At 55.1% G+C, this 25,218-nt stretch overlaps 1 protein-coding gene across 2 annotated transcripts in view; it reads left to right on the top strand.

Moving 5' to 3' along the window:
• CRISPLD2 (cysteine rich secretory protein LCCL domain containing 2) overlaps positions 1–24,534 on the top strand; it is a gene marked incomplete at its 5' end in the record, with an annotated part of 47,253 nt that extends 22,719 nt beyond the window's left edge. The window contains 4 exons of one of the 2 annotated variants that reach the window (XM_080828429.1): positions 1,783–1,855; positions 4,058–4,133; positions 10,697–10,830; positions 21,964–24,534. In XM_080828429.1, the coding sequence (XP_080684555.1) occupies positions 1,783–1,855; positions 4,058–4,133; positions 10,697–10,830; positions 21,964–22,018 (338 nt within the window). In that variant the 3' untranslated portion in view covers positions 22,019–24,534. The remainder of the gene's footprint in view (positions 1–1,782; positions 1,856–4,057; positions 4,134–10,696; positions 10,831–21,963) is intronic. The other variant, XM_080828430.1, reaches the window with a different exon arrangement.
• Between the last annotated feature and the right edge of the window lie 684 nt (positions 24,535–25,218).

Raw genomic sequence — 25,218 nt, 5'->3', positions numbered from 1 at the left:
ATACACAGGTGATCTTGAGTTTCCCTGGAGTTTCGTTCTCCTTAGCTTGTGATTAAATGCATTTGATGCCTGCTACCGCGGCTGTTCTCAGCATGTAAGGCTTTTTCCTGATGAGGTCAGTTCTTTAACTACTTTCTAAACATATCTGAACGTGGCATTGGCCTTCAGTTGCTAAATAAACCAGAAATAGGACTGGGGCTCCCAGCTGAGTGTCCCAGAAATTCCAATGCCTGGGTCTAGAGCGCCTGGTAGGAAGCGTCCGTTTCTACTGGTGGACAGCAGCAGCGGGAGCCCGTGGGAAGGGTGTTGAAGCCCCATTCTGGGCTCATCAGAAAACGGGGGTTGCTAGGCCAGTAACGTCTGCACGAACACGGAAGGGAAACGGCAGGAAGCACGTGGCACGTACTTGCCGTCTCTGGCCTGGCTTTTCTATTGCCTGTATTTCCTATTGCCTAGGGCACGTTCATGTGGCAGGGTGGGATGCATCCCTGGGAGAGCAGGCCATGGGCAGAGGGGAGCTGTGAATTCGAACTTCCCAGCCTGGGCACTTGACTGAAGTAGTCCCAGGCAAGCAGAGATACTTCCTCAGGAAATGGACCCGCCGACCCTTCCTTTCCTTTGGGAAAGCGGTTCTTGTCGTCATGGGCCCTGGATGCAGGAATATCTGGTTAGGTGTTTTTATAAAAACATGTAGTGGCTTTTTTTTTTCCATTTTGCAAAAGTAAGACCTATTTATTCCAGATAATTTAAAAATACAAAGAAGCATTAAAAAAAAAAAAAAGGATTTGGCCCAGTTTCCGCCACTCAGAGATAACATTGTGAACATTTTGGTGGATACCTTTATGGTTTATTTTCCTGATGATTAACAGTATTTGCACTGGTAATGCATTGATACGCTTTCAAGAATTGAAAGAGAATTAAATAATGATGTATTATTCTGTGCCTTTTAGTGGTGTCCTCAACCTAATTTTAATGACCTCCCTTGCCTTCCGTTGTACAGCGTCCCGTGGGGTACAGAACCAGTCCCTGTTGTTGGATGGCTACCTAGATCTTGGGCCTGTCCAGATGATAGGCCGGACCAGGGGTTGGCGGAAACGACCACCCTCAGGGCCAAATCCTTCCTGCTGTCCGTCTTTGCAAATAAAGTTTTATTGGCACATAGTCACTCCCACTCATTTCCACATCTGCTGTGGCTGGTTTCTACTACAGTAGCAGAGTCGAGTGGTTGCCGTGTAGCATACGGCGGCCAAGCCAGGAATATTTAGCCTCTGGCCCTTTGGGAAATGTTTGCCACACCTGGGGCTAGCTGAGGACGTGTGCTCAGAGACCACAGGCAGCAAGTGTAAGAGCCGCTTTCTTACCTCCGTTGTTAAAAACAAGTGACCTAGAAGCGGGGTTCTAGGCCAGGAATCAGAAACCCGCTTCCCACCATGTCCCGTGCAGACCCAGGGTAGCCTCCGGCCTTTGGGCCTCTGCTTCCTCCTCTGGATAATTAGAATAATACTTGCCATGAGGACCAAGGAAGGGAGCAATGAGAGGCATTGTCGGTCCAGGGGAGCTGTGGACACACTCGGGCTGTGGGGCGTCTCACCCATTGAGGGGCCCGAGGTGAGGTGCCCGCAGTGCTAGGCCTCAGCAGCTCCTGGCTTCTCATCCCGCCTCCGTGCGAGGGTCCCATGAGGCCCTAGGACCTGGGGGCCGGCGGGCCATCTCACAGGCTGGAGGCCTGAGACCCAGGCTTGCCAATGACCTGACCGTTTCCCACCGTGTTCCTCTCCCCAGTGCAGGACGTGGACTGTTACAGCACCGTCGCCCAGCTCTGCCCATTCGAGAAGGCAGGGACCCACTGCCCCAGGTAAGGCTCACTGGCCTCTGGTGTTGCAAACACGAGGGCTGAGGGAAGGAGGCATAGGGCTGGGTTGGGGTGTCATCTCATGCAGCGAAGCATAACCAAGGTGTGGCCTTTTGGTGCGGATGCCCGGGAAACTGACTGCTTTGTGCTCAGAGTCCCAGACCCACTGCACCTCTCCCCGAGACCCCTGGTTCTTCACCCTGGCTGCGGGGTGGGGGGGCGGGTGGGGTTGGAATTGCCTGAGGGACATCAACAGAACAGATTTCCCAGGCCCCTGCCCAGACCACTGAGATCTGAGTCTCAGGGAGAGGCCCAGCAGGGAATCACCATACTAAAAGCTTCGTGGGGCCCCCTGTCCCCTTTAAATCCGCCCCTTGGTTCTTGGGCTTCATCTCTGACATTTTCTCTGGGTCACTTGAGAATCGGCTCATTACAGCCCAGCTTTTCTGAGGTGTAACTTGCACATGATAAAACCCACCCACCATGAGTGTATAGTCCGATGTGTCTCGACAGACGTCCCCGTCATGCTGCCACCACCACGATCGAGTGTCCATCATGCGAGGAAGTTGCCTCAAGTCACCTCTCTCCTTCCACTTCCGTCCCCGTGTCCCTACCAACCACTGGTCTCGTTCTGTCACTATAATTTTGCCTTTCCCAGCATTTCGCCTAAACAGAGCCGTCCTAGTATGGAGCCTTTCGTGTCTGGCTTCTTTCTTTTGAGTTTCTTCTGTGCCACGAGCACATTGGTGGTCTCTTCTCTCCTCTCGCCGTGCGGGGTTCTAGTCTGTGCCTGGACCACAGTTTGTCTAAAGAGTAGATTTTAAATGCGTTCCCCCCCACCAACCTTTACTGGCTGATTTTTGGAGGGTGATGCAACCGGAAATAAAGTAACATTTGGTAACATCTGCTTCTGACGTACCTAATAGGTCCTCTCCGAGCTGTGACCCCTTCTCTGGGGGCCTTGAGGCCTATGGATTTTCTTACAGACTGACCTCAAACTAACCTGTGGACACCCCCAAGGTGTGAGCAGGGAAGAGCCCCAGGAGGGTCTGGTGAGGGAGGAGACACTGAGCGGGGACCCCAGGTCCTCCCCTCTGTGGCCCACGTTCCCCTTGGGGCTTTCTCACGGGCTCCCAAGGCCACGGCCATCACCATGCTGACCCCCTTTGAATGTTCAATCAAGGAGGACAACCTTTTACTGAATATTAAATCATTCACCTAAATCTTAAGCAGAAGCAGAAGGAAGTTATTTCAGAAAACACAAATGAACAACAACAAAAAACTGGACATAGTGCAAGTACAGAAGAGACTGGTTTCTGACCTGCCATTCTAGAAACAGTAGGCAAGAATTTTCTTGCCCAAATTCTTTTTTCTTTTTGAGCATCTCACATGCACATCCTCCTCCTCTCCGCCCACTCTTGTCCCCTCCCCCACGTCTCCAGACTGTTTTAGCTTCTCACTGCCTTTGCCTGGGCTCTCTTCCCTGCCAGAATCCTGTCTCTCTCGGGGCCAGATGGTTTCCGGCCGCCATCTTGGCTCCAGCAACATGGTGTACTGTTCCAGATAAAGGCAAAAAAACCTTTTCTTAAATAAAGTTCGTGCTTTTCCCCCTGGTTTGAATCTCTTCCACCACCTAGGACCCACCCATTTCCAGTTTGAGGTGCTGTCCTCATCCTCTCTGCCTATAGCAGGAAGTGGTGACTGACCCAGTGGTGATCTGACCCCTTCGGCCACAGGTTATCAGTGCTCCCTCCCTGGGATAGTTTGACTCACTGAGGGGAGGGCTCTCCACCCTTTCCTCCCTCACACAGGAAAGTGGCCTTTGACCAAGTCGATTGATTATAATCTCCACAATGTACTCATGATATGAACCGGCCGACGCCCGAGAACGGGAGGTACCGTCTCTCACAATCCCGTATTCGACTCTCTTACGCATTTATCCTCTTTTGCTGTGTTATTTCTGCGTGTCTCCTTTGTACGGAGTTGGAAAATTCTATATGCGGTGCTTACAAAGAGAGAAAACATCTTTACCACCGCTAGGGTGGGAAGAGATGTTATTTTTCTTAAAGAGTTAACTGTGTGATAGTTTCCTTTCCCGGGTAAGCCGCTAGATCTTGAAATCCAAATGGGGAAGGCCAGCTGCTTCTCAAGAACTTTTGTCTTCTGCTGATCAGAACCATCACACGCATGTGTCTGGTTTTCCAGGGTTCGGTGTCCAGCACACTGCAAAGACGAGCCATCCTACTGGGCTCCTGTGTTTGGAACTAACATCTACGCAGACGTGAGTATGCCGACATTTTCAGTGGCCTCCTCTCCAAGCATGCTCAGACCTCAAAAACGATGTTCTAAGGTCTGGATACCAGAAACCTGAGATCTCATTCCCGTGCTCTGAGCGAAATTGAGATCACTTCTTTCTGCGACCCCGGCCCTGGTTGCACCGTGTGTGGTCATCTTGGTACTTCCACTGGTGTGTGCGTGTGCTTGCAGATGCCTGTGGACCTCATCGTGTGCGAATGTTTTCATGGTTCGGTAAATCGAATTGTGCCTCCCCATTCCTGTGCATTTTTAATGTGTAGGCTTTAAGGTATCATGTCTTTAACGCTTCATTTCTCCAGCTACTTCAGTCATCCTTCCAGCTCTCCTGATGCAGTTCTAGAACTGGTCCACTCCAGTCACCGCGTGTCCCCACTTAGCTAAAAGCACACAGAAGGAAATACAAATTACACGAATTGACAACTTGTTCATAACCACTCTTATCACACTGCAGTCTGTTCTTCCACATTTCCTTGCTAACTTTAGTAAGGAAGCTTTAGCCTGATTTTTCCGAGTGAATCGTCCAGAATGTAGTCTGTTCCCTCCAGTTGCCCGGGGTTAAGACACATGGTGTCCCAAAGGATGGGAATGTGGTCACAGCCCTGTCCACCAGGCTGTGTGATCTTCTCGCCAAGTTGCGTACCTCTCTGTAGAATGAGCCAGCTGGGATTTTCTAGTCCAAGGAATCTTTGAGACCTAACATTTCCTGATTAGATCAGCATCACCCATCCTCAGCTAACATTTTTACTCAGCTTTTTTCTGTCTTCATCTTAATTGTTCTCTCCCACACACCACCACCATCTTTGCCTCCGTCTGCTTCATTGGTTCCAGATTCCTGTAAATCTGAGGTCACTAAGTCAAAGCAGTCTTCATGGCTAACCTTTTTTCTCCCCCAACTTTTTCCTTTCCTCTCCGAGTCTTTTTCTTCTCAGGAGCCATTCAGCCAAAATTGATTTTTAAAAGCTTAATGGAGTAAAGTATTGTATATCAATGTTAAACAAAATGTTTGAGCCAAACTTTGATTTTAAAACGCCTTGAAAATAAAGAGATAGGCCAAGTGATTCTAGCCAAATACAGAGAAACAGTCAAGCAGCATTGGCAATATTCCCGTCTGTTAAAGTGGAATTTAAGGTTAAACATCCTGAACGGGACAACACAATTCTTGTGGAACGACACGAAAGGTACAGTTTGTGAAGGTGTGAGATAAAATCTGTATGCGCCAAACAACATAGCAGCTAAACATATAAAGTTTTTTTTTTTTAAACTTAGAAATGCGAAGAGGACTTGATGAAAATTAATAATAATGTAAAAATTTTACTATGTTTTAGATTCTTTAAGAACACCATTTCTAGGTATTGTTGTCCTCCCCTGTTCTGGCTTGCTGGAATGTACCTGCACTCATAATTACGCTGATGGGAACAGGCATGGGAGTAGAGACCTATATGTGGTCTTTAACTTGTTCTCCAGGGTTTCGAGCTCTTGCAACCACAGTGCTCAGCCCAGGGCTTGGCACATAATGACTGTTCAGTTAATGTCTGTTGAAGGAATAAATACATGAAGATACTAAATTAGTTGATGTTTAAATATTAAGCTCTTCCAAAAATAAGGAAGGGAGAAAGAAAGAGACAAAGAGAGGGGGGACAGGGAGGGGAGAGGGGAGGAGTAAGGACAGAGGGAGGGAGTTCCGTCCGTCTCAAAGGTTCTTTCCTGGGCTCGGTTTCTAGGTCACTCTGGATTCTGGGAAATGATGATGCCTGTTGGAAAATGTCTGTTTAGCTAAGAGATTTATTTTGGGAGAGTTGTCTCCAAATCTTCGAAGGGCCCAATCATGCCACCATTCCTGCCTGCTCACCGGGAGTGCGTTATTTGCCCGTCCCCTCCCTCCGTGGTGAGCGGCCGGCAGGAGAAGCAGCAGGATGTAGCCCAGAGAGCAAGGTCTGGGTCACAAGATGCGAGTTAAGACCCGATTGTGAGATCGCGGGTGAGCCTTTCTCCTACTCTGAGCCTTGGGTTTTCTCATCTGTCCTCCCCGACTCCCTCGGTGGCTGGATAAGTTCTCACCCTTGGGCACACACCAGAGTTCCCCAGAGGGCTCGTTCTGACAGATTTCTGGGCCCCACCCCAGCCTTTCTGACTCAGTGAGTCTGGAGAAGAGCCAGAGAATCTGCATTGGTAACGAGTTCCCGGATGACGCTGATGCCGCTGTTCCGGGACGACAGTCCCTGGAGCATTCTCGGTGACGGTGGCAGTGATGATCACGGTGGTGCCACTTGCCTTACCAACTAACATCTCCTGACTGCTGCCGGCGGCAAGCCTGCGTTCAAGCCCTGAGCTTGTTGCGTCTTCCAGATAGTTCTCTCCGGCCCTCACAGTCCCATGAGGAATGGTGGACAGCTTGCTGGCTCTGGGGGGTGGCTGGGGGGGCGCAGTCCTGACTCTGCTGTTTGCCGGCTGAGTGGTTTGGGGCAAGTCCCTGAACCTCCCTGAACCTTGTTCCGCTCGTCTGCTAAGAGAGGATAATAACACCCACCTCGCGGGGTTGTTGAGAGAATTCTCCATCACTGCACAGGAGCTCGGACAGCAGGGCCTGCCTTGGTGAATGCTTGAAAATGTTACCTGTGATGATGACCCGCCCTTTGTACTGAGAAAATAAGGGCTCTTGGGGCCAAAAACACGTCATTCGAGGCCACCCGGCGGACAAGTGGTGGAGGCAGGACGAGCTCCGGCCTCTCTGAGACCCGATTCCTGCGGGTGGCAGCCGTTTATCTGCGTGGCTCAGGGCCTGGGAAGAGAAGGCGGACGGCCTGCATGTTTACGGAAGCTTCGTGCGAGGAGACGTGATGAAGGAAGGGCGAGAAACGGGAAGACGGTTGCCCAGCGCTGCGGCTGCTTGCAGAGGGTGTGTCGGTCGCGGAGAGAGCCGCGCCTCTCTCGTGAGAAACACCTGCTGCCCACGTGAGGGTCTCATGCTCGTGGCCGCAGCTTGACGTTATCACGGAAAACTTGGGTACCACGAGCGTCCAGAAATCCTCCGGGGACAGGAGGCAAAGGACTGTCACAGAGGACGCAAAACCAGACCGCGGCACCTCCTGGCAGCGTTTCGGCCCAAGGATGTACCTCCAGGACAGGGTCTGCGGGCGGTGGGCTCGGGTCCTCCCACCCACCGGCTGCTGCGGCCGAAGCAGCCCCGGGCCTCACGCCCGGTGACTGGGTCAGCGGAGTGAGCGGTGGCCGGAGAGACGGGAGAAGCGTCCGCCGGGGAGGAGAGCACGCACGTTCGTACCCGCATGGCTCACCACCCCCCAACCCTGCGTTTAGGGAACCCTGAAGTCTCCGTCTCTCTCTGAGGCGGTCGCCCGTGCCCTGCTTCTGAATCTTTGGGGGACACAAACCCTTTGGAGGACTGGAAACTTACGGATCCTTTCTCCAGGGGGATAATTAAAAAGGCTTCCTCGTGCGGGCGAAGCAGCGAGCTCGAGCTGCCCCCGCTTCCCGGGGGTTCCCCACGTCCCACGCTGGCGCCAAGGAACGTCTTGCTGATACGCCGCTCAGGGGCCTCCCCGGTCTCCCAGAGCCCGCTTGGCGGAGGAGCCCCGCCCTTGTCCGTTTATCAAAGAGGAAAGGATGTGTCGACCCAGAATCATACGTGGCCTTCGGTGACTCTGACAACTCAGTCCCAGAGAGCGGGCACTCGGGCTCTCAAGTCCTTGGTGTGGGACTTCCCCGGGCTCTCTCGCTCTGCCCGGCCCACAGCACGGCGCACTTCCCAGGGACCCATCGGGGCGGCCTCTGGTGCCGAGAAGCGATTTTCTTCTGATGCAAAACCAGCGACTTTTCCAGCAGGACCCAGTTTTGAAGGAAGGGGGCAGGAGCCCACCACCTGGCGGGGCGTCCCTAAGAGGGACTGCCCCAGGTTCCCAACATGTGAGATTCCAAATCTGTGTGAGATTTCAAGTCGGGATTTTCAAAGAGCCCACTTGAATCTGTTCACTCCCGTCTGGTGTTAAGAACCTGCTTGATGGGTTCCTTGTCCCATTCAAAGGGCAGCTCGGGGTACCTACCCCATTCCACGTTCTCGGTCTGCGGACCCGACCGCGTCTGAAGCCCCGTGTAAGCAGGATCCTACAGGATTCCTCTTCCCCAGCCTACTCTCGTCATGAAGGAGGTTCTGGCTGGGTTAACCAATGGTTGGGACCCCCCATGTACTGTGCAAACAGGTGGCCTTGAGGACAGCCAAGTCCGGGCACTCACATGCACCCACCCCCCCGCACTGAGTGACCCTTGCCAGGGAGTGTTTGCAAACTTGGGTCCCAGTCCACAGTGGCCTCGCCTCCACTCCCTGCACAAAGCACCACCCCCTCTCCCCGCTCGACACACACGGAGTCTGCAGACTAAGCTGATGAGGGCCGCAGCCACGGGCCACCAGGTCACTAGGTCTGGCCTGTAGATGTCATTCTGACTCCGCCTCTAAGCTGGCAGCTTGCTGAGCTAGAATGAGCTGCTGGCTTGGTCAGCTTGACTCAACCCGTTACCGGAGTCTCGGGGGCCGTTCCCCTGGTGACTCTGTTTCCTGAGTATTTGGAAGTCCTCACTTAAGGGGCCTGATGGATGTCCCATCAGAAGCGGTATGTGTTTCTTAGGGCCGCTGTGATAAATGAGCACACACTTAGTAACTTGGTGGCCCTCCTCTCACAGTCTGGAGGTCCGAAGCCCAGCACGGGCCTCCCCGGGTGCAGGTCAGGCTGTCGGCAGAGCTCTGTTCCTTCTGGAGGCCCCCCGCAGGGGCACCTATGTTTTCGTGCCTTTCCCACTTTCCAAAAGCCGCCCACAGCCCCTGCTCGCAGCCCCCCGAGTCTGGCATCTTCAGCGCTGTCTCCCCATCTCTGCCCCGCTGGCCTCCCTCTTAGAAGGACCCTTGTGATGACTCCGGGCTCCTCTCCTCCTCAAAGTCCTTACCTCCGTCCCATGTGCGGCGTCCTTTGGCCACGGGAGCTCACGTGGTCACAGGCTCAGAGACAGGGATGCGGACTCTCCGGGGGCCGTGCCTCTGGGGGCCTCGGATGCACAGACTTTCCCTCAGCTGGACCTCAGCAGGAATCTTGGCTAAGCCACCGTCTGCGCGGCCCCGGCCAAGTTCTTGGTTCTCACCAAACCCACGCGCTCTGGCCTGTGGAGTGGGAACGGCGGGACTTACCCGTCCTGCTGGAAGATGAAGTGAGATCCCAGGCCCGAGGCGGTCCGCCCAGGGCCGGGACTGGAGAAGCTGGGAGTCCGCGTTCTGTCTGCCAAGGGGGAAGGAGGCTGCTGAGCCCACACACCGATCCGCGTGCCCCTGGCCGCTTGTGAGAACGCCCTGACCGGTGTTGAAAATGCCGAATCTGGTCTTCCCCCACTGCGGCTGCTTGGGTCAGGCACCGTCACCGGGTGAAGGTGCTGCACGGGGCTCTGGGTTGCGGTGAAGACTGACACCCACGGCCAAGGCCAGGGTTGGGTCTTTACCCCAGGCTGGAGGACAGGATCACAGACATGGCCGGAGAGGGTCACCCACGTGGTGCTTCCCCTCGAGTGTGCCTCAGTCCCCTGGCCCTCGTCGGGGGCACCTCTGAATCAGCCAGTCAGGGTGAGCGAGGACCAGCCGCCCACATGGGGATTAGTTAGTCTCAGACATTCCGTCCTGCGGATCCCTTTTCTGCTGGCTCCCTAAAGACCCTAATGAAAATTTAACTCGAGGGTTTGTAACCCAGAAATTGGACGGCTCGATAAGTTTGGAAAACAGCACACCCTACCCCTGTTTGAAAGCCAGAAGCTCCCTTAGCACCTAGAATAAGCCTAACCCCCCCCCCCCGCCGTCATCCTCACAGCCCCGCGGGATGGGCCCCGTTCACCTCTCCCACCTGCCGTGCTATGCTCCCCTGATGCCGTATTCTAGCCACCCTGGCCCTCTTTCTGTTCCTGGGACATGACAGGTTCACTCTTACCCCAGGACCTTTGCACATGCTGTCCCCTCTGCCTGGGATGCTCTTCCCAGCGGTATTTCTAGGCAGTAGCCCATTCCTTTTTCTCACCCAAATTAAATCTCAAATGTCACACCAAGAGCAGTCCTCCCGGATTAACTATCCTGAGTGTCTCCACCTAGTCACATAATCTCATGAGCCAGTTTTATTTCCTTCACAGCCAGAGTTGGTTATATGTGTATTTGCTTACTTGTCAGGCTCCCTCAACTGCATGAAGACCAAGTCTTTATTTTGTTCCCTGCTGAGTTTTTCTGCATTTAGCACACTGTCTGGCACCCAGTAGGTGCTCAGAAAATCCTTGCTGAAGGAATGAATGCGTGTATGAATGAAGGATGCCAGGTCTCTCTGGAGAGACCCCAAAGGAATCAAGGGGGCGATGGGTATTTCCTAGGGGTAACTTGATCAACGACCCCCCTCCCCCGCCAGCGAGGCCACCCAGTACTGGTTGGTGGGAGCAGGGCCTCGCCTGGGAGCACAGCGCCCTTGACATTGATCCCGGCTCTTCTCTCACTTTCAGAGTTCAAGCATCTGCAAGACGGCCGTGCACGCAGGAGTCATCCAGAACGAGAGCGGGGGTTATGTGGATCTGATGCCCGTGGATAAAAAGAAGGCCTACGTGGGCTCGCTCAGGAACGGAGTCCAGTCTGAAAGGTAGGGCTGCATTCTCTGGCTCTCATCACCCAAGGCCTACCCACGGTGCCCCTGGGGCACCTGGGAGGGAAGCCAGTGTCCTTGACCGTGGGAGGAGAGCTCAGTTAGACTTGTGCTCATTCTCACAGAACACCCAGGACAAGCCCGTTCTTTTTCTCTTCTTTCTGTTTTAAAAGTGAGAACTTTTTTCTATGACATTATATGTTTGTGTAGAAGGTTGAGAAGCCTCCCATAAGCCCCCCCCACCGCCGAAAAACCCGATCGTCCGTAAGCTGTCACCTGGGGGACTTACCGTGAGGCTTGTGCTGTGTCTCCTTCTGGTCCTTTTACTTGGCATGGGCGCGAAGAAAACACACGGGATCCAATTATGGTGACTCGGTGGTTCTCTGTAGCTAATGACGGTGTGGTTACGTCCGTCACAGAACTAAGAGTGCAGGGCTTGGAGCTCTGCTTCTCACTGGCTTTCGGCCAGCCGCCTGGTTTCCTTGTGCTTTAGTGCTCTCCCCTTGATACGGGGACAGTGCCGGCCTCGGCCTCACGGGTGGCTGGAGGATGAAGCCAGTGGCTGGCTGTGGCTGAGAGCAGCGGCTCTTGGAGTGGAGAGTCGAGTACTCGTATTTTCACTGATTAGATCATCACGCAGCTCCTAACCACCACCACCACCGCCCCCCCCCCCCGCGCCCCGCCCCACCGCATCCCTGCTGGTGACTCCACACAGTTGCATCCGGCGGGCGCACCGCACCTCTCTCCTGTTTGGGCAGTCCGTCCAGCACTTTCCCATCCCTGGAGGGGCGGGTGGCGATCGTCCCGTGATGGCCATCCTCGCGGGGGAATGTCTGCGCGTGCCAGTGCTTGTTTCCTGAAATTTCTGGAAATGACATCCCTAGATCAAAGACTGAGCAACTGTCTGAGGCTTTGGGTAGGCCTTTCCAGAATGTTCTTAAGGGGTCCCAGGGTGGCTACAGGCTGCCAGTTATCTCCTGGCAGGTGCTTCTCAGCCTCACCTGTGTCCTGTTGTCCATGGATATGAGTCACGGGCCTCGCAGCCCAGAGACCCAGGCCCCAGTCCCGGAGTTTCCTCTGAGAACCCTGTGACCTCTCACAAGGCATTGGCCTTTCCTGAGCCTCTGCTCCTGTGTCTGTGAAATGGGTCTGGTGACTCGCCTTCCCCCCGGGCAGACCCCTGTTGGGGATGTATTTGTTCCTGGGGCTGGTGGGGAAAGGCACACAGACGGCAGGGGGCTTACAGCCCAGACGTCGATTCCTCGCAGTGCCGGAGGCGGGAAGTCCCCGATCAAGGCTGGGCTGGGCCACTTCCTCCTGAGGCCTCTCTCCTGGGTGTGTGGACAGCCACCATCTTCCTATGTCCCGACCCGGTCCTCCCTCTGTGCACGTCTGTGTCCTCTTTTCCTCCTCTGAGGAGACCGGTCAGGTTGGATTGGGGATCCCCCTTGGGACCTCATTTTTAACTTCATTATCCTTTCAAAGACCCTCTCCAAATACGGTCCCATTCTGAGGCATTGTGGGTTGGGATTTAAATGCAGGAATAGGGTTGGGGGACACGAGTGAGCCCATAATGGAGGGGAGCCCTGAAATTTTTATTTGAGGGGGCTTCTTTCGAAAAGGAGTATAAAATCAAGAACACAGAATGTGCCAGGCCCCGGAAGCTCAGGCTTTCGTGCCCCCACCACCATAGCCCCAGGCTGCCCGGGAGCGTCAGGATGGCACGCAGACCCCGCCAGGGGCCCACACACCCTGAGCCCCGACGCTGGAGTGGAGGGCGTCTGCGTCTTCTCCTTCAGCGTGGGGAACCTTTGTTTGGGAAGAGCTTGATGAAGGGAAATTCCATTGATTTAATGGGAGGGAAATGAGGCAGCTGATTAGTGGAATTTCCTGGCCAGGCTGGAAAGAATTCCCAGGACACCACTCTGTTGAGCTCTCTGTACCCCTCGAAGAGGAAACAGTCTTGCTGAGAAACGTGGCAGGCCGGCCTCGGCGCTCACTGCCCAGCTCGTCCCTGGGGCCACGTCAGCGGCTCCCCGAGGGCAGCCACTGGGCTTAATGTGTGGCTCCTGCACGTGGGTGTCTGGGATGGGTCCCCAAGGTGGTTTCTTTCCCACTGTCACCCTCCCTGCCCTCCCAAGACCCATCGTTCTTTCTTTCTCCCTGAGGGACCTGCCCGGAATTGCCGTCGTCATTATAAATATCTTCCAGGCAGCCTTTCCCAGGCCCAGAGTGGCCGATGCCCACTGCACTTTTCGGAAAGCTTCTAGGGAGTTCCTGCAGCATCTCCAAGTTGAGATCCTGCTTCCCTTCCTTCTTGGACTCGCTTGCTTGTGACTCAGTTTCCCCACCTATAAAGAGGAAGGTGATAACACCTACCCTGGGGTTGTGGTAAGGCGGTGGGTCTCAGACCGGCCCCCACAGAGAAGCAAAATCCAGGTCAGCTGGGAGCCTCCTGCTAGAAAAGCAGGTTCTTTCTTTCTTTCTTTCTTTCTTTCTTTCTTTCTTTCTTTTTTTAAGATTTTATTTATTTATTTGACAGACAGAGATCACAAGTAGGCAGAGAGGCAGGCAGAGAGAGGGGAGTAGGGAAGCAAGCTCCCTACTGAGCAGAGAGCCTGATGCAGGGCTTGACCCCAGGACCCTGAGATCATGACCTGAGCCGAAGGCAGAGGCTTTAACCCACTGAGCCACCCAGGCGTCCCAGAAAAGCAGGTTCTTGGGCCCTCCCCAGACCTGTAGATTCTGAAGTTCCCGGACTAGGCTCTGTGATTTCCATGAACACGACTCCCAGGGGTCCTGGTGCACGTCGGACGATGCCATGAGGGTGGTCGCGTCCCCGGCACACACAGGCACCATGTGGGATTCTGATACTTTGCGATTTGGACTTGTTCTCCTGGGGCCCCAGGATGCTGGTGTCTGTGGACGTCGAGACCTCCGAGTCCACCCTGCACACACGGAAGGGGGAGGCCACGCTGGGAGGGCGCTGTTGTGGGGTGGGGTCTGATGGCATTTGGGACCCTGCTCCCCACTGGGTGTCCTTGGGCAGGCGGTCTCCCCGAGCTTCAGTCCATCCTCTGTCACATGGTCGCTGTGAGGATCATGGAGAGGGTCTGGCCAAGCACCGGCCGGCGGCTCACCGTAAGTCCCCCGTGAACCCGGGGCCCTCGTACCTATGGTATCACTTGGAAGTCTGTTGCTCACCTCGGCGCCATGGTTCCTGCACGTAGGGCCAAGTGACTTGTGCGTAAGAAATAGGCCGCGTGGATGGTCTTTCGGGACAAGGGGAGCACCTTGCGGGAAGTCACGCTTCCAACCGTGCGTCCGTCCTTCCGATGCGCACTCACCCGTCAGGGGTCACTTGGCGAGCCCGTGCGATGTCCCAGGCACCGGGATCCGGCGGGGAACACGCGGCCTGATCTCTGCCCGTGAGGGCCGTGTCATCCAGTGGGGCAGAGATGGCAGGAGAAAGGACCAGTGCGGGGGCCCGGGCGTCACCGTCCTGGAGGGCAGGCAGCTGCGCCCATGAAGCAGGGCCCCATCTCACTGTCTGGAGTCTCCTCCTCGGTGACGTGGCTCTGGCCGCGCCCCACGGCCCCTCGTTGACATGGGACCTCCGCAGCCCTCTGCACAGAGACCAGGACTGAGAAACCTCCCCAGATCCTGTTCCTATTAGGGGCTGCGGGAACAAAGCCTGGGGCTGGAGGGTGGCTCTGTCCCGAACAGCTGCTGCTCCCCGAGAGCGGGCCCAGGGAGTCCCCAGGGAGTCGCAGATGCCGGACACTCTGGGACTGGGCACTGCGAACTTCATGCCCCTTCAGGGACTCCTCCAGTCGAGCAAGCAAACGGAACCCTCCTGAGCAGAATTCTCGGCACCTGGGCCAGAAGTCAGTCCGGCTGCGGAGTAGCTTTGGAGTAGCAGTGGTCTTTTTCTAGAAGAGGATTTCCTGAGAGTTTTGAAAGACGCGTATGCAGAACTGAGACCCTGTGGGAGGGCAGGAATCTTCTGTCTCACACACATGCCCGACAAAGGATTTGCAGAGGAAAGGAGAGGTGTCAGGAAGGGCTCTCGACATTGGGACTCGGGTGTGCTGGAATGCTCTCGTGAAGAAGCTGGACATCTGGGTGAATATCGGTTCAGGAATTTTTCCTAGACCAGGACCGTTTTTTTTAAAGACCGATTTCACAAGGAGATTGGGAAACACACCGGTGCTGACAGATAGCATTCTTGGCCACTTGGTTTTAACAAACATAACCCGTACACAGAGGTGGATGATCTATACGTGGAAGGACTTTCATCTAAAAGCGAGTGTCGCATTTGTGGGCAGCGTCTTTGTGCCAGGCCCTGACCTCCTGGGGCATGTCCAGCACACGCTTAACCAAGAGCCACACAGGGTTCTAAAGCTTCTGGTAGACACAGTAACAAGTAAAAAGAAGGACAATTTAGAATATATTTGATTGAATGCATTGTATCAAAAATATTATTTTAATGTCAATTAATAGAAAGTCATTGATAAGAAATAGGCACTTTTTTAAAAATAAGATCTTGGAGCTCTACCCTGTATGACACACATCCAGCATCTCAGTCTGGGCGAGTCCCATCTCACGTGCCCAGTAGCCACTGTGACTGGTCGGCTGCTCTACTGGGCAGCCCGGCCCTGGGACTCGGAAGGGTTGGGTGTCTGAAAATCCCTCAGTATATCCAGAAACTCTGAGAAGCAGACACCATTAAGCTGTTGTTTCCGTATGTCACAAGCTCCTCACTCTCCCCCAAGCTGGCTGGACCAAGGCTGGGTGTCGGGTTCCCACTGCTGGGCAAATGGGTGGGTTTCTCTCTCCGTACCCTCCAAGATCTGTACACATGGTAGCTCATCAAATCCCCCCAGCAGCCCCATGAAGTGGGGACTCCAGTTATCCCCACTTTATCAGGAAGGAAAGGGAGGCCCAGAGAGGTTGAGTGACTTGTTCAAGGTCACACAGCCAGCATGCCCCAGAGCCGTGACTGAATCCAGGCCACCTACCCCCATACCCGTTCTCTTCACCAGCACACGTGATCCCTGAGCCTGGGGCAGAAGCCCTGCCCAGGAGGGGTCGGACGAGCCTTCAGGGCAAGGGCGCACTTGTTTTTATCTTTAAAAGATTGTTTTTTTTAAAAGATTTTATTTATTTATTTGACAGAGACCACAAGTAGGCAGAGAGGCAGGCAGAGAGAGAGAGGGAAGCAGACTCCCCACCGAGCAGAGAGCCCAATGCGGGGCTCGACCCCAGGACCCCAGGATCATGACCTGAGCCGAAGGCAGAGGCTTAACCCACTGAGCCACCCAGGCGCCCCTATCTTTAAAAGTTTATATTAGAAAAGAAATACATACTTACTATTTAAGTAATAAGTCTTGGGGGTAGAAAACCAGAGTCCTACACAGGTGCCCTGCTAACCTCTGTTAATTGCTCATTTATAGCTTTCAGGCCTTCTCCCCCAGGGCGCATACAACCCGTACAAAATCAAGATGGAGATCATATACCGCACACTGTTCTGAAACTCTTTTCCTGAAAGAATATTTTTATATTTCACGCAATAAGAGGAGGACTTGTGACAGGGTTTGGGCTTCTGTGGGATAGTGCCTTTGTCACCATGTGTGGACCCGCCGCATGCCAGCCACACGGTCCTTTCCCGGAGGGGCGATCGGGGTTCAATCGGCATAGGAAGGACGCTGTTTGCAGCTCCCACTGACTGAGCGCCCCGACCCGGGGTGCTGGCACAGGCTTGCGTACTCCTCCCGCTGTCCCTAAGGACCGGATGCTTTCTCGAGCCCTGTTCTGCAGAGGGGAGAACGGGCTCGGAGAGCAGGACTAACCAAGGTCCTAGGGATACGATCTGAAGCTGCGTCTGTCTGACTCTTGAGTTTTCCCGGAAGATCTGCAAACAGATGGGACTCCGGGAGAACAGGGTTCGGATCTGTAAAATAAACCAACAAGATACCTACACTGCATACAAACCTACACGCATATACGTCTATACATATCAATACGCATACGGACACGTATACAAAGAAATGATATTTCTTCGTAATTAAAAAGAAATTACACCCTGAAAAAGCCAGGAGGGCCGTCGCGTGTTCCTTTCCTATAGTCCATCTGACGCTGGGTTCTGTGACTCCGTGGGGCCAGCCAGCTCGTGGGCAAGCCCGCGGTCCCTCCTGGGACAGCCCGCCCCATGCCGGGAAGGGCATGCCGTGCTGTCATTGCTGTCTGGGTGGTAGCTCCAGGATGCAGTCCGATGTCTGCGCCTCCTCGTGGGCCTACAACCTCCCCCGCCCCCCGGGGACCTGGGGTGGGCCGATGTCGCCCTCGGAGATGGCCGGCCACAGCCTGACTGCTCAGAATAATGGTTAGGGGCCTCGACACACCGGGGTCCGCATCCCAGCTGCACCCGGAACAAGGTGTTCCCTTTGGGGCAAATCGCGTCATTACTCAGAGCCTTGGTTCCCTTTCTGTAAGTTACGAGAACCTGAGAGATCCCGTGGGGTGCCCTTGAGGGGTGCACGGGGGGAGCTTATGTAAGGACCCAGGCGGCATCCCGCGGGCAGCAGGGGTGGGCAGAGCTGCCGGCTCCCGGGGGTGCGTTCGGCTTCTCCCAGCCCTTCTGGAGGTCTTGCGGGCTCTCTCTTCCTCCGTTCCTTCCTCTTCTTTTTAAAATTAGAGAAACCTCCAGAAATCATTTTAATTTTAAAATAATTTTAAGGAATTCATTTCAAGGGATTAAAATCTTCATTTTGAGACATTTTAAGAAAATAATGTCAAGGTGTAATTTCCAGTTATTTAAGAAAATAATTTCAGAATAATTTCAGATTTCCATTACTGTCACTGAAAATCCCACAGCCAGTGTCAGCGTTCTCGTGTGTTTCCTTCCGGATTTTTTTCTGTTCACAAACCCCTTCTTTCTTGTTTTTGTTTTACCCGAAACGGATCGGGCTCCCTGCATTGCGAGGGTAACTGTTTTTTTTCAGTCAGTGACCGTTTGAATGTGCTCCCAAGCCACGTCCCACGTAGCCACGCCATCATTTCCGTGGCTGCAGCCTCTTCCCTTGTGTGGACAGACCGTCCCCGGACGGACATCCGGGCTGTTTCCTTTCACTTTGCTGCGATAAACAACACAGCAGAGAACATCTTTGCATCAGCCCGTGTGCTTGCCTGACAGTTTCTTAAGAGAACTTCCTTCCGGTAGACGGTCGCTGGGCCAGACCACGTCTCTCTGAGGGGTTAGGCTTCTTCCACGGCAAGAGTGAAAGCCCCTCCCCTCCCCACGCAAGGTCACAGCTGATGCGACCCTTGCCCATCTCTCTACCCTCTCGATGCGTTGTCCCTCTTCATGACCCTTCGCTCGCTGGCCTCTCTGTTCTGGGGACGCACTGAGACGAGCGCCTTTGCACCCACTGTCACCTGACCCTGAACCCCGCCCCATCTGCCATGTGTTCCTGTGATGGGGTCCCCTTGTCACTCAGCCTGTCACACAGCTGCTGCCTCCCCTGGCCTGCTCCATTCCCATCACCCTGTGTCCCTCACCCCTGCTCTGCTCTGATCCCACCACCCTATGTCCCTCCTCCCTGCCCTGCTCTGGTCTCCTTATTCTGAGCCTCAGCCCTGCCCTGCTCTGGTCCCATCATCCTGTGTCCCTCATCCCTGCTCTGCTATGATCCTACCACCCTATGTCCCTCCTCCCTGCCCGGCTCTGGTCTCCTTATTCTGAGCCTCACCCCTGCACTGCTCTGGTCCCATTATTCTGAGCCTCACCCCTGCGCTGCTCTGGTCCCATTTCCTGGTGTGGTTTTGCTCCCAGGACCCGTCACTCTCTGAGATGATCTCTTCGCCGTGTTTAGCTGTCACTTGGCACCCCCAGTTCTTGCCCGTGAAAGCAAGAACTTCAGCAGTTCTGTTAACCCCGCGTCCCCCGCACGCAGCCCAGTGCCCCACACGTCGTAGGTGCTCAGCCGCACGCCGGCCGAATGACGGACACGTTGCTGAGTTCAGAGATGTATTCAGAGCTCACTGAGGGATTTTTTCCAATACTTTTTACGAAAGTTCTTGAAACCCTTTATTAAAATGGCCAATGCCTTTTAAGAAAATCGCCCAGATATGCTGTGCCAACTGATGCTCCCTTCTGCTGTATGTGGGAGTTACAATGAGCCCAAGGAGGGCATTGGGACCAGAGGGCGAGGCTTCGGAACGGCGGAGGGTGGGAAGGCTGACTTCCAGCCGATCAGTCACACCCCCTCCCCGTCAAACACGCAGGGCCGCCGACTCAGCCTGCCAGACTGGGGCTCGGTCAGCGTTTGAGGCAGAGATGAGTGGGAACCCACCCGAAGGCTTTTTGGAGTAGCCTGGACCAGAGGGATTCTCTGCCTGGCCTGGGGGGGAGCCTGACACACGTCACACGGACACCCTCAGTGGCGTCGCTCACTGGTTGATGTGTTAAGAAATAGACACCCCATTCAGCAGGGTCTGCTTTTGCCTCCGACGTGGATCGGCTCCTCGATAGGGGTGCTCCGCAGGTACTGGGCCCTTGTCTGGACGACAGCCTACATGGCCCTCTTGTCCTGGGGTGCTTGGGGCCCTGTGGTGGGGAGACACGTCATCGATAGGACAGTAGTAGCCAGAGACACAGACTTTGCCGTTCTTCCCAGCGTGGCTGGCCCGCCAGGAGGACTGGCCGAGAACTTGGTGGCTCTGGCTGGTTCTCCCAGGCTGCTCATGTGGGCAGAGGATCTGGGGAAATCGTGCAGCCTAGAGGCCTGAGGAGGGCCCTGGAACCTGAGCTTTCCAGAAACCAGCAGGGCGGCCAGGTAACCCCAGGCCCAGCACGGCCCCGCTCTCCGTCTGGTGGGAGCTGCCGGCCCGGAGGCTGGCGGCCCAGCATTCTGCTCTGTCTGGATGCCTGGCTTTTGTTCACGGCCCCGTCTTGCCAAGGGCTCCCATCGGATACCCGTTTCAAAAGTTCAGTCCTAGGGTAGCCAAGAACATAGCGCTGCCATGGGGAGAGGGGAAAACAACCAGGAATTCCAAGCAGCCTGCTTCCCAAGGACTGCCGCCCTTCCCAAGCAGTCTGAGAGGGCAAAGGCCATCTGTCTGGTCCGGCGGCTTCAGCTGGAGGGGAGACTCTACAGGAAATCATGCTTAAATCACGGCTCGGCTGTGAATCTTACGCTCCAACTCGTTCATAATGAGCAGAAGGCAAGTTAAAACCCCATGTGGATGCCATGCCCTACTTTTGAATGGCCGAGCACCGAAAGCCGGATAGCACGCGGGGCCGGCGAGCGTGTGGGCTGGACCGGCCGCCTCACCCGCTGTGGATGGGACTTGTCGTTGGGGGGCGGGTCTCGCAGAGGGCAGTCTGGCAGGCTGTCCAGATCGCAGATGCGGATGTGTGTCCTGCTGTGCAGCCGTCCTGCCCCCTGGAGCTGGTCTGCAGGAGCTCTTGTACGTGTGCGGACAGGACGAGGCTGGGCTCTGTGGCATTGTGTCCAAGAACAAAATATTAGGGGCTCTTAGAGCTCTGTGAATAGGGACTCAGTTAGGTCTGTTGGAATACTTTAATAGGATATCATGCCACTGAATTCAGAGCACGGGGAAGCTCTTTGTGTCCCACAAGCTATACGACTCGCGACGGGGGCTGGCGAGGACGTGGAGCCCCCACAGGCCCCCCACATGCAGCTGGCAGGGAGGAGGGAAGACGGGGAAGCTGATTTGGAAACACTTTGGCAGCTTTTACAAAAGGCAGGCATACATTTCACCTCTGGACCCAGCCGGGCCGCTGTATATCCAATAGAAAATCGTGTCCATACGGGTGCGCGTCCACGAATGTTCCCAGCGGCGTTTCTCGTCGATGCCCGAAGTGGAGAGAATCTACATATCCATCAGCTGGGGAACAGGCACAGAAAACGTGGCCTGTCCCTAGGATGGACTATTATTCAGCCATAAAAAATGAGGCCAGTACAGGTCACGCTGCTGTGTGGGGCGAGCCTCAGAACCATCCTTCCGAGCCAAAGCAGCCAGGTGCTCAGGCCACGTAGTGTGGGGTCCCAAGCACGTGACACATCCAGGACAGGCAGATCTGCACAAACAGAAGTTGCCGGAGCCAGTGGGAGGGGAACGGATTAAACCTGGGCGTGAGTGATCTTTCGGGGTGATTATAATCGTCCAGAACTGTGTCGTGGCAGTGATTGCATAACCCTATAAAATTTCTCAAAATCGCCGGAGTGTACACGTACACAAGGGTGCACTTCATGGCGTGTTATACGTCAGCGCTGCTGGGGTTTCTCAATGTGTAGGTACATGTGTGTGTATTAGAGAGTGCGCCCACACTTTGGGGAGGGACAGAGTCTCATGCAGACTCTGTGCTCAGCCTGGAGCCCAACATGGGGCTTGATCCCACGACCCTGAGATCCTGACCTGAGCCGAAATCAAGCGTCAGCCCCTGGACCGAAGGAACCACCCAGGCGCCCCACCAGTAGAGCTGGGTTCTTTTGTTTGTTTTGTTTTTTCCTTCTAAAGGCTTCAGTTAGCTGAAGGATTTAACTCCTGCCTTGAGAGGGGGGCTGTTACTAGCTGTGTGACCTTGGCTGAGTCCTTGCCTTCTACTGCTTCTGTTTTCTCACCTGCGAGACAAGGTCACTAACGCACCCACCTCTCCGAGAAGTGAAAAGGCGCGTACACAGTGCTTTGCGCGGTGCTCGGTGTCTGGGCCTCGTCGGCGTGCTCTGTTTCAGTAACCACAGCTTAGGCGTCACGGTTACGATGCCATCCTACCAGCCGGTCGGCCAGATGGCCGTCCCAGTGGAGGTCGGCAGGTGATGCCAACCCCAGGCAGAGGTCTCGGAGGGCACACCCAGTCCAGAGAGACCGGGGCCGGCCGATCGCGGAGTTCAAAGCAAAGAACTTCACAACCTGCCTGACCTAGATTCAGACCCGGCCCTTTTGCACAGAGAATGGAACTTGCCAGGTGTTCCTGGCCCGGGGCAGGAGCTGTGTTTCCAGCAGCTGCTGGAATCCCTGGTGGGGATGGGGGCACCCCGCTCTCCCTTTCCAGAGTGCGATCTCCCGATCTTTCAGTAACGTGCCCTCTGCCTTCTCTTGCAGCCTGAGGACCCCTCGAGACGGGAAGGCCTTCCGGATCTTTGCTGTCAGGCAGTGAATTTCCAGTGCCGGGGAGAAGGGGGCGTGTGTCTTCAAGAGGGCTTCCGAGTTTTGCTTTTTATTTTTATTTTGTCATTTTGGGGGGCGGGGGGTTGGGCTGGGGATATAGAGAGGCAGGAAACTTCCTTTGAATGACGTTCAGTGTCACACCCTTTGTGCCTTTGTCTCGAACCACATGGAGAAGCAGCCTCCTGGGGTCCCGGCCAGACAGCTGGTGACCGGTCCTGCTGGGGCCGGGGGTCTCCATCCGTGTGCCCTCTCCGCACGGATGGTCGCCGAGGCGTTCCTCCCCGGTGCCCCTCCGTGGGCAGGGAGAGGGTTCCAGGCCCACAGAGATGGCAGGACAGGGGGAGGCACGCAGCGGTGGGAAGAGGCAGAGTGAATGCTGGAAAGGCGAGTTTCAGGAATGGAGTAGAAGGTGGTTATTTAAAAACTTTGAAAACACAGTCCGTCCCTACCAATGGAGAAAAATGGGTGTGATGTTTGCTGGTCAGACACATGGGCTGGAACCAGGAGGGCTGGGGGAGCGAGGCCTGGGCCCCGCCGTGGCCCCCCCGTCCGTGCCGGCACCCCGCCTCCCGCGGGCTGGTTCTGTACACAGCAGTGCTGGCTTACTTAGAGCTCCTTAGTAACTCCCGAGATGTAGCTTGTCTTCGTCCTTCCTTTTGTCCACGTGGCCCGTCTGTCTGCTGCCGTGACCTTTGGTCTCCTTGAGGACAAACGAACCAGGATCCTTTCTCGGCCCCGCCCCTCCCCCTGTGGCTCTTGGCCCAGCCCAGACTGAGTTATGCATCACCTTCCCTGCCAGGGTCTTTGCTTTTGCGAGGGGTTCTGTTGGCACACCTCCCCCCCCCAACTTGTTTTTTTTTCTCCAACTCACGGTTTCTGTTGGTTCCACTGAGGCGTCTACGAACAGCCAAAGGAGGGCTGTTTTCTTGCTGCTTTCCAAAAGCGGCAGTGGACCATGCGGTCCCCCTGCATCGGCTGACCTAGTTTCTAGCCACCGGGGGGAAGGGATTCCTGAGTACATTCCTCGCCCAGGTTAGCAGCCCTGGGAAGAGGAACCGTTTGTGGTTATGAAACCCTCCTGCGGTGTAATAGCGAGAGACAGAAACGCTCTGGAAGGGCTTCTCTTCCTGTTTTTGTGGAACACGTCTTGCCAAACGGCTCCGAGGAGCTCGGTGCTCTCTGGGTCCCGCTTTATAGAAGTACTTCAGGAGCCCAGACCCAAAACCCACAGTGAAACAAAATACCTTTTTGTAAATAGCATTGCTTTGCGGAGGCTAAACTCTCTCACTTTCGTGAACGCCGGGTTTACGTCTGATTTCACCCTCCCTCGAAATATTTCAAAGGCAAAGGAGCTAGCAGACAGTTTAAAACAAAAAACACAAAACAGAGCCAAACTAACATGGTCCGGACAAGGAAGTCTACCTGGGGAAGTAAGCCCAGTGTGCTGCCCAGAACATCCCTTCCTCCAACGCGCACTGGAGGTAAACAGCTTCCCTCCGCCACCTTTAGGAACTGGGGAAAGGCCGTACAAACCTTTGCTCCCCGGAGCTGGAATGAGCAGACCTGTTCTTCCTTCGTGCACGGTGGGCTCGTAATAATTCGTAGGTTTTGACGATTCGGTCCCAAATGCTAGAGCACAAGAATTCAGTCAGCCTGTCGCTTGCATGTCTCGTTACAGCCCAAAGATCTGAGTCCTTGGAAACTTCTGGACTCTAGGTGTTGTGCTGCTGGACGCTTGTTTCCTCAACCTCTTCTCGGCCACCAGGCTGCCGTGGCCCGTGGCTCTGTCGAGACTGCAGGGTTGGGGCTTTGGGAATTCGCGACTGTCCAGGGGCTCTTTCCGGAAGCGTCCTTCCCGAGGGAGAATCTGAAATGTCCGGTGTGAGAGGTCCCCAACCTGTTCAACTCGAGGGCCCGGTTGCCAGACACCCCTGCAGCCGGCCGGTCTAACAGGATCAGCAGCGCAAGCCCAGAGCCGGAACGTGTGCTCCTGTCCGTGCTCCGCTTGGTCGCGCAACTGGAACCATTTTTCTTCCGAAAATGGAAACAAGGCCACGAAGCCCAAGCCCCTGTAATCAGAGACCACCTCTCATTGTGTCCGTCACCAGGACCCGTCGTGCCATCGGCACGTAACCCACATGGAAAGCTGGTAAATCAGGCCAACGCTGTCTCTGGCTCTCCTGCCCCCAAAATGAAATGTCCTCGTTTCCTTCAGATTTCTGCCCCATCCCGTTCTGGTCGTGTATGTGGTCTGTAGGCTCACGCAGCCCACAGCTTACATGTGTGCTTTTTTCTATGAAAAATGATGTATTTTACTACTTCCTGTGTACAAAAGTTTACTGTAAGAGTGTGTGTGTGTGTGTGTGTGTGTGTGTGCGCTTCGCACGAACAGGGACCACGTTGCTGTCGTTTCAATAAAACCCGTTCGATTTCTAAAGTGTTTCTGTGACGTATCTTTTTTGGACAAACCTGAACAGTTTGTGAAATAAAACATTTAAAACCTCCCTCGAAGGCTCTTGGCTGTCTTGTTCCCCGCGCTTCTACCAGGAGCGGCGTCCCGAGGCAGGGAGATGCCGACCGCGGCCCTATTTTCGGGAGCCTCGGGGGGAACCTCCGCGTGGTAAGTCAGAGGAGATGAAGAGAGGCCGCCGGCCGCCTGCAGACTGTGTGCGGGTGGGGTGGGCGCGGGGCCTCGTCAAAATGCAGATTCTGGCCCGGCGGCTCTGGGCTCGGAGCCCAGAGCCTGCCTGTCTCGGGAGCTGTGTGTGCTGCTGGCCCCGAGAGCACACGGCACGTGTCCGCGAGGACTCTGCCCGGGCGCCCGCAGCACACCAGCTCAAACCACAGAGATTTATTCCCTCCCCGTTCTGGCGGCCAGAAGGCCGAGATCAAGGTGGCAACAGGGTTGCTGTCTCCCGGGGCCTCACTCCTTGCTCGCAGATGGCCACCTCCTCCCTGAGTCCTGGGCTCTGGGCGTGCACCCCTCGTCTTCTGGGTCAAGGCCTCACCCTTATGACCCTCATTTAACCTTAACTCCTTGGAGGCCCCGTCTCTAAATAGTCACGCTGGGAGCCAGGGCTTCCCCATCTGAACCGGGGGAAAGAGGGGACATCAGCCCCTTTCGGTGACTGCCGCCTTGTGTCCCTGCGTGTCCCAAGCCGCTATAGCCGTGGTGGGACGGAATGGGTC

Source organism: Martes martes (genome assembly GCF_963455335.1).
Source record: "Martes martes genome assembly, chromosome: 17".
Classification (NCBI taxonomy): domain Eukaryota; kingdom Metazoa; phylum Chordata; class Mammalia; order Carnivora; family Mustelidae; genus Martes; species Martes martes.
Note: the sequence above shows the minus strand (reverse complement) of the source record. Positions and strands in the feature narration are given on the sequence as shown.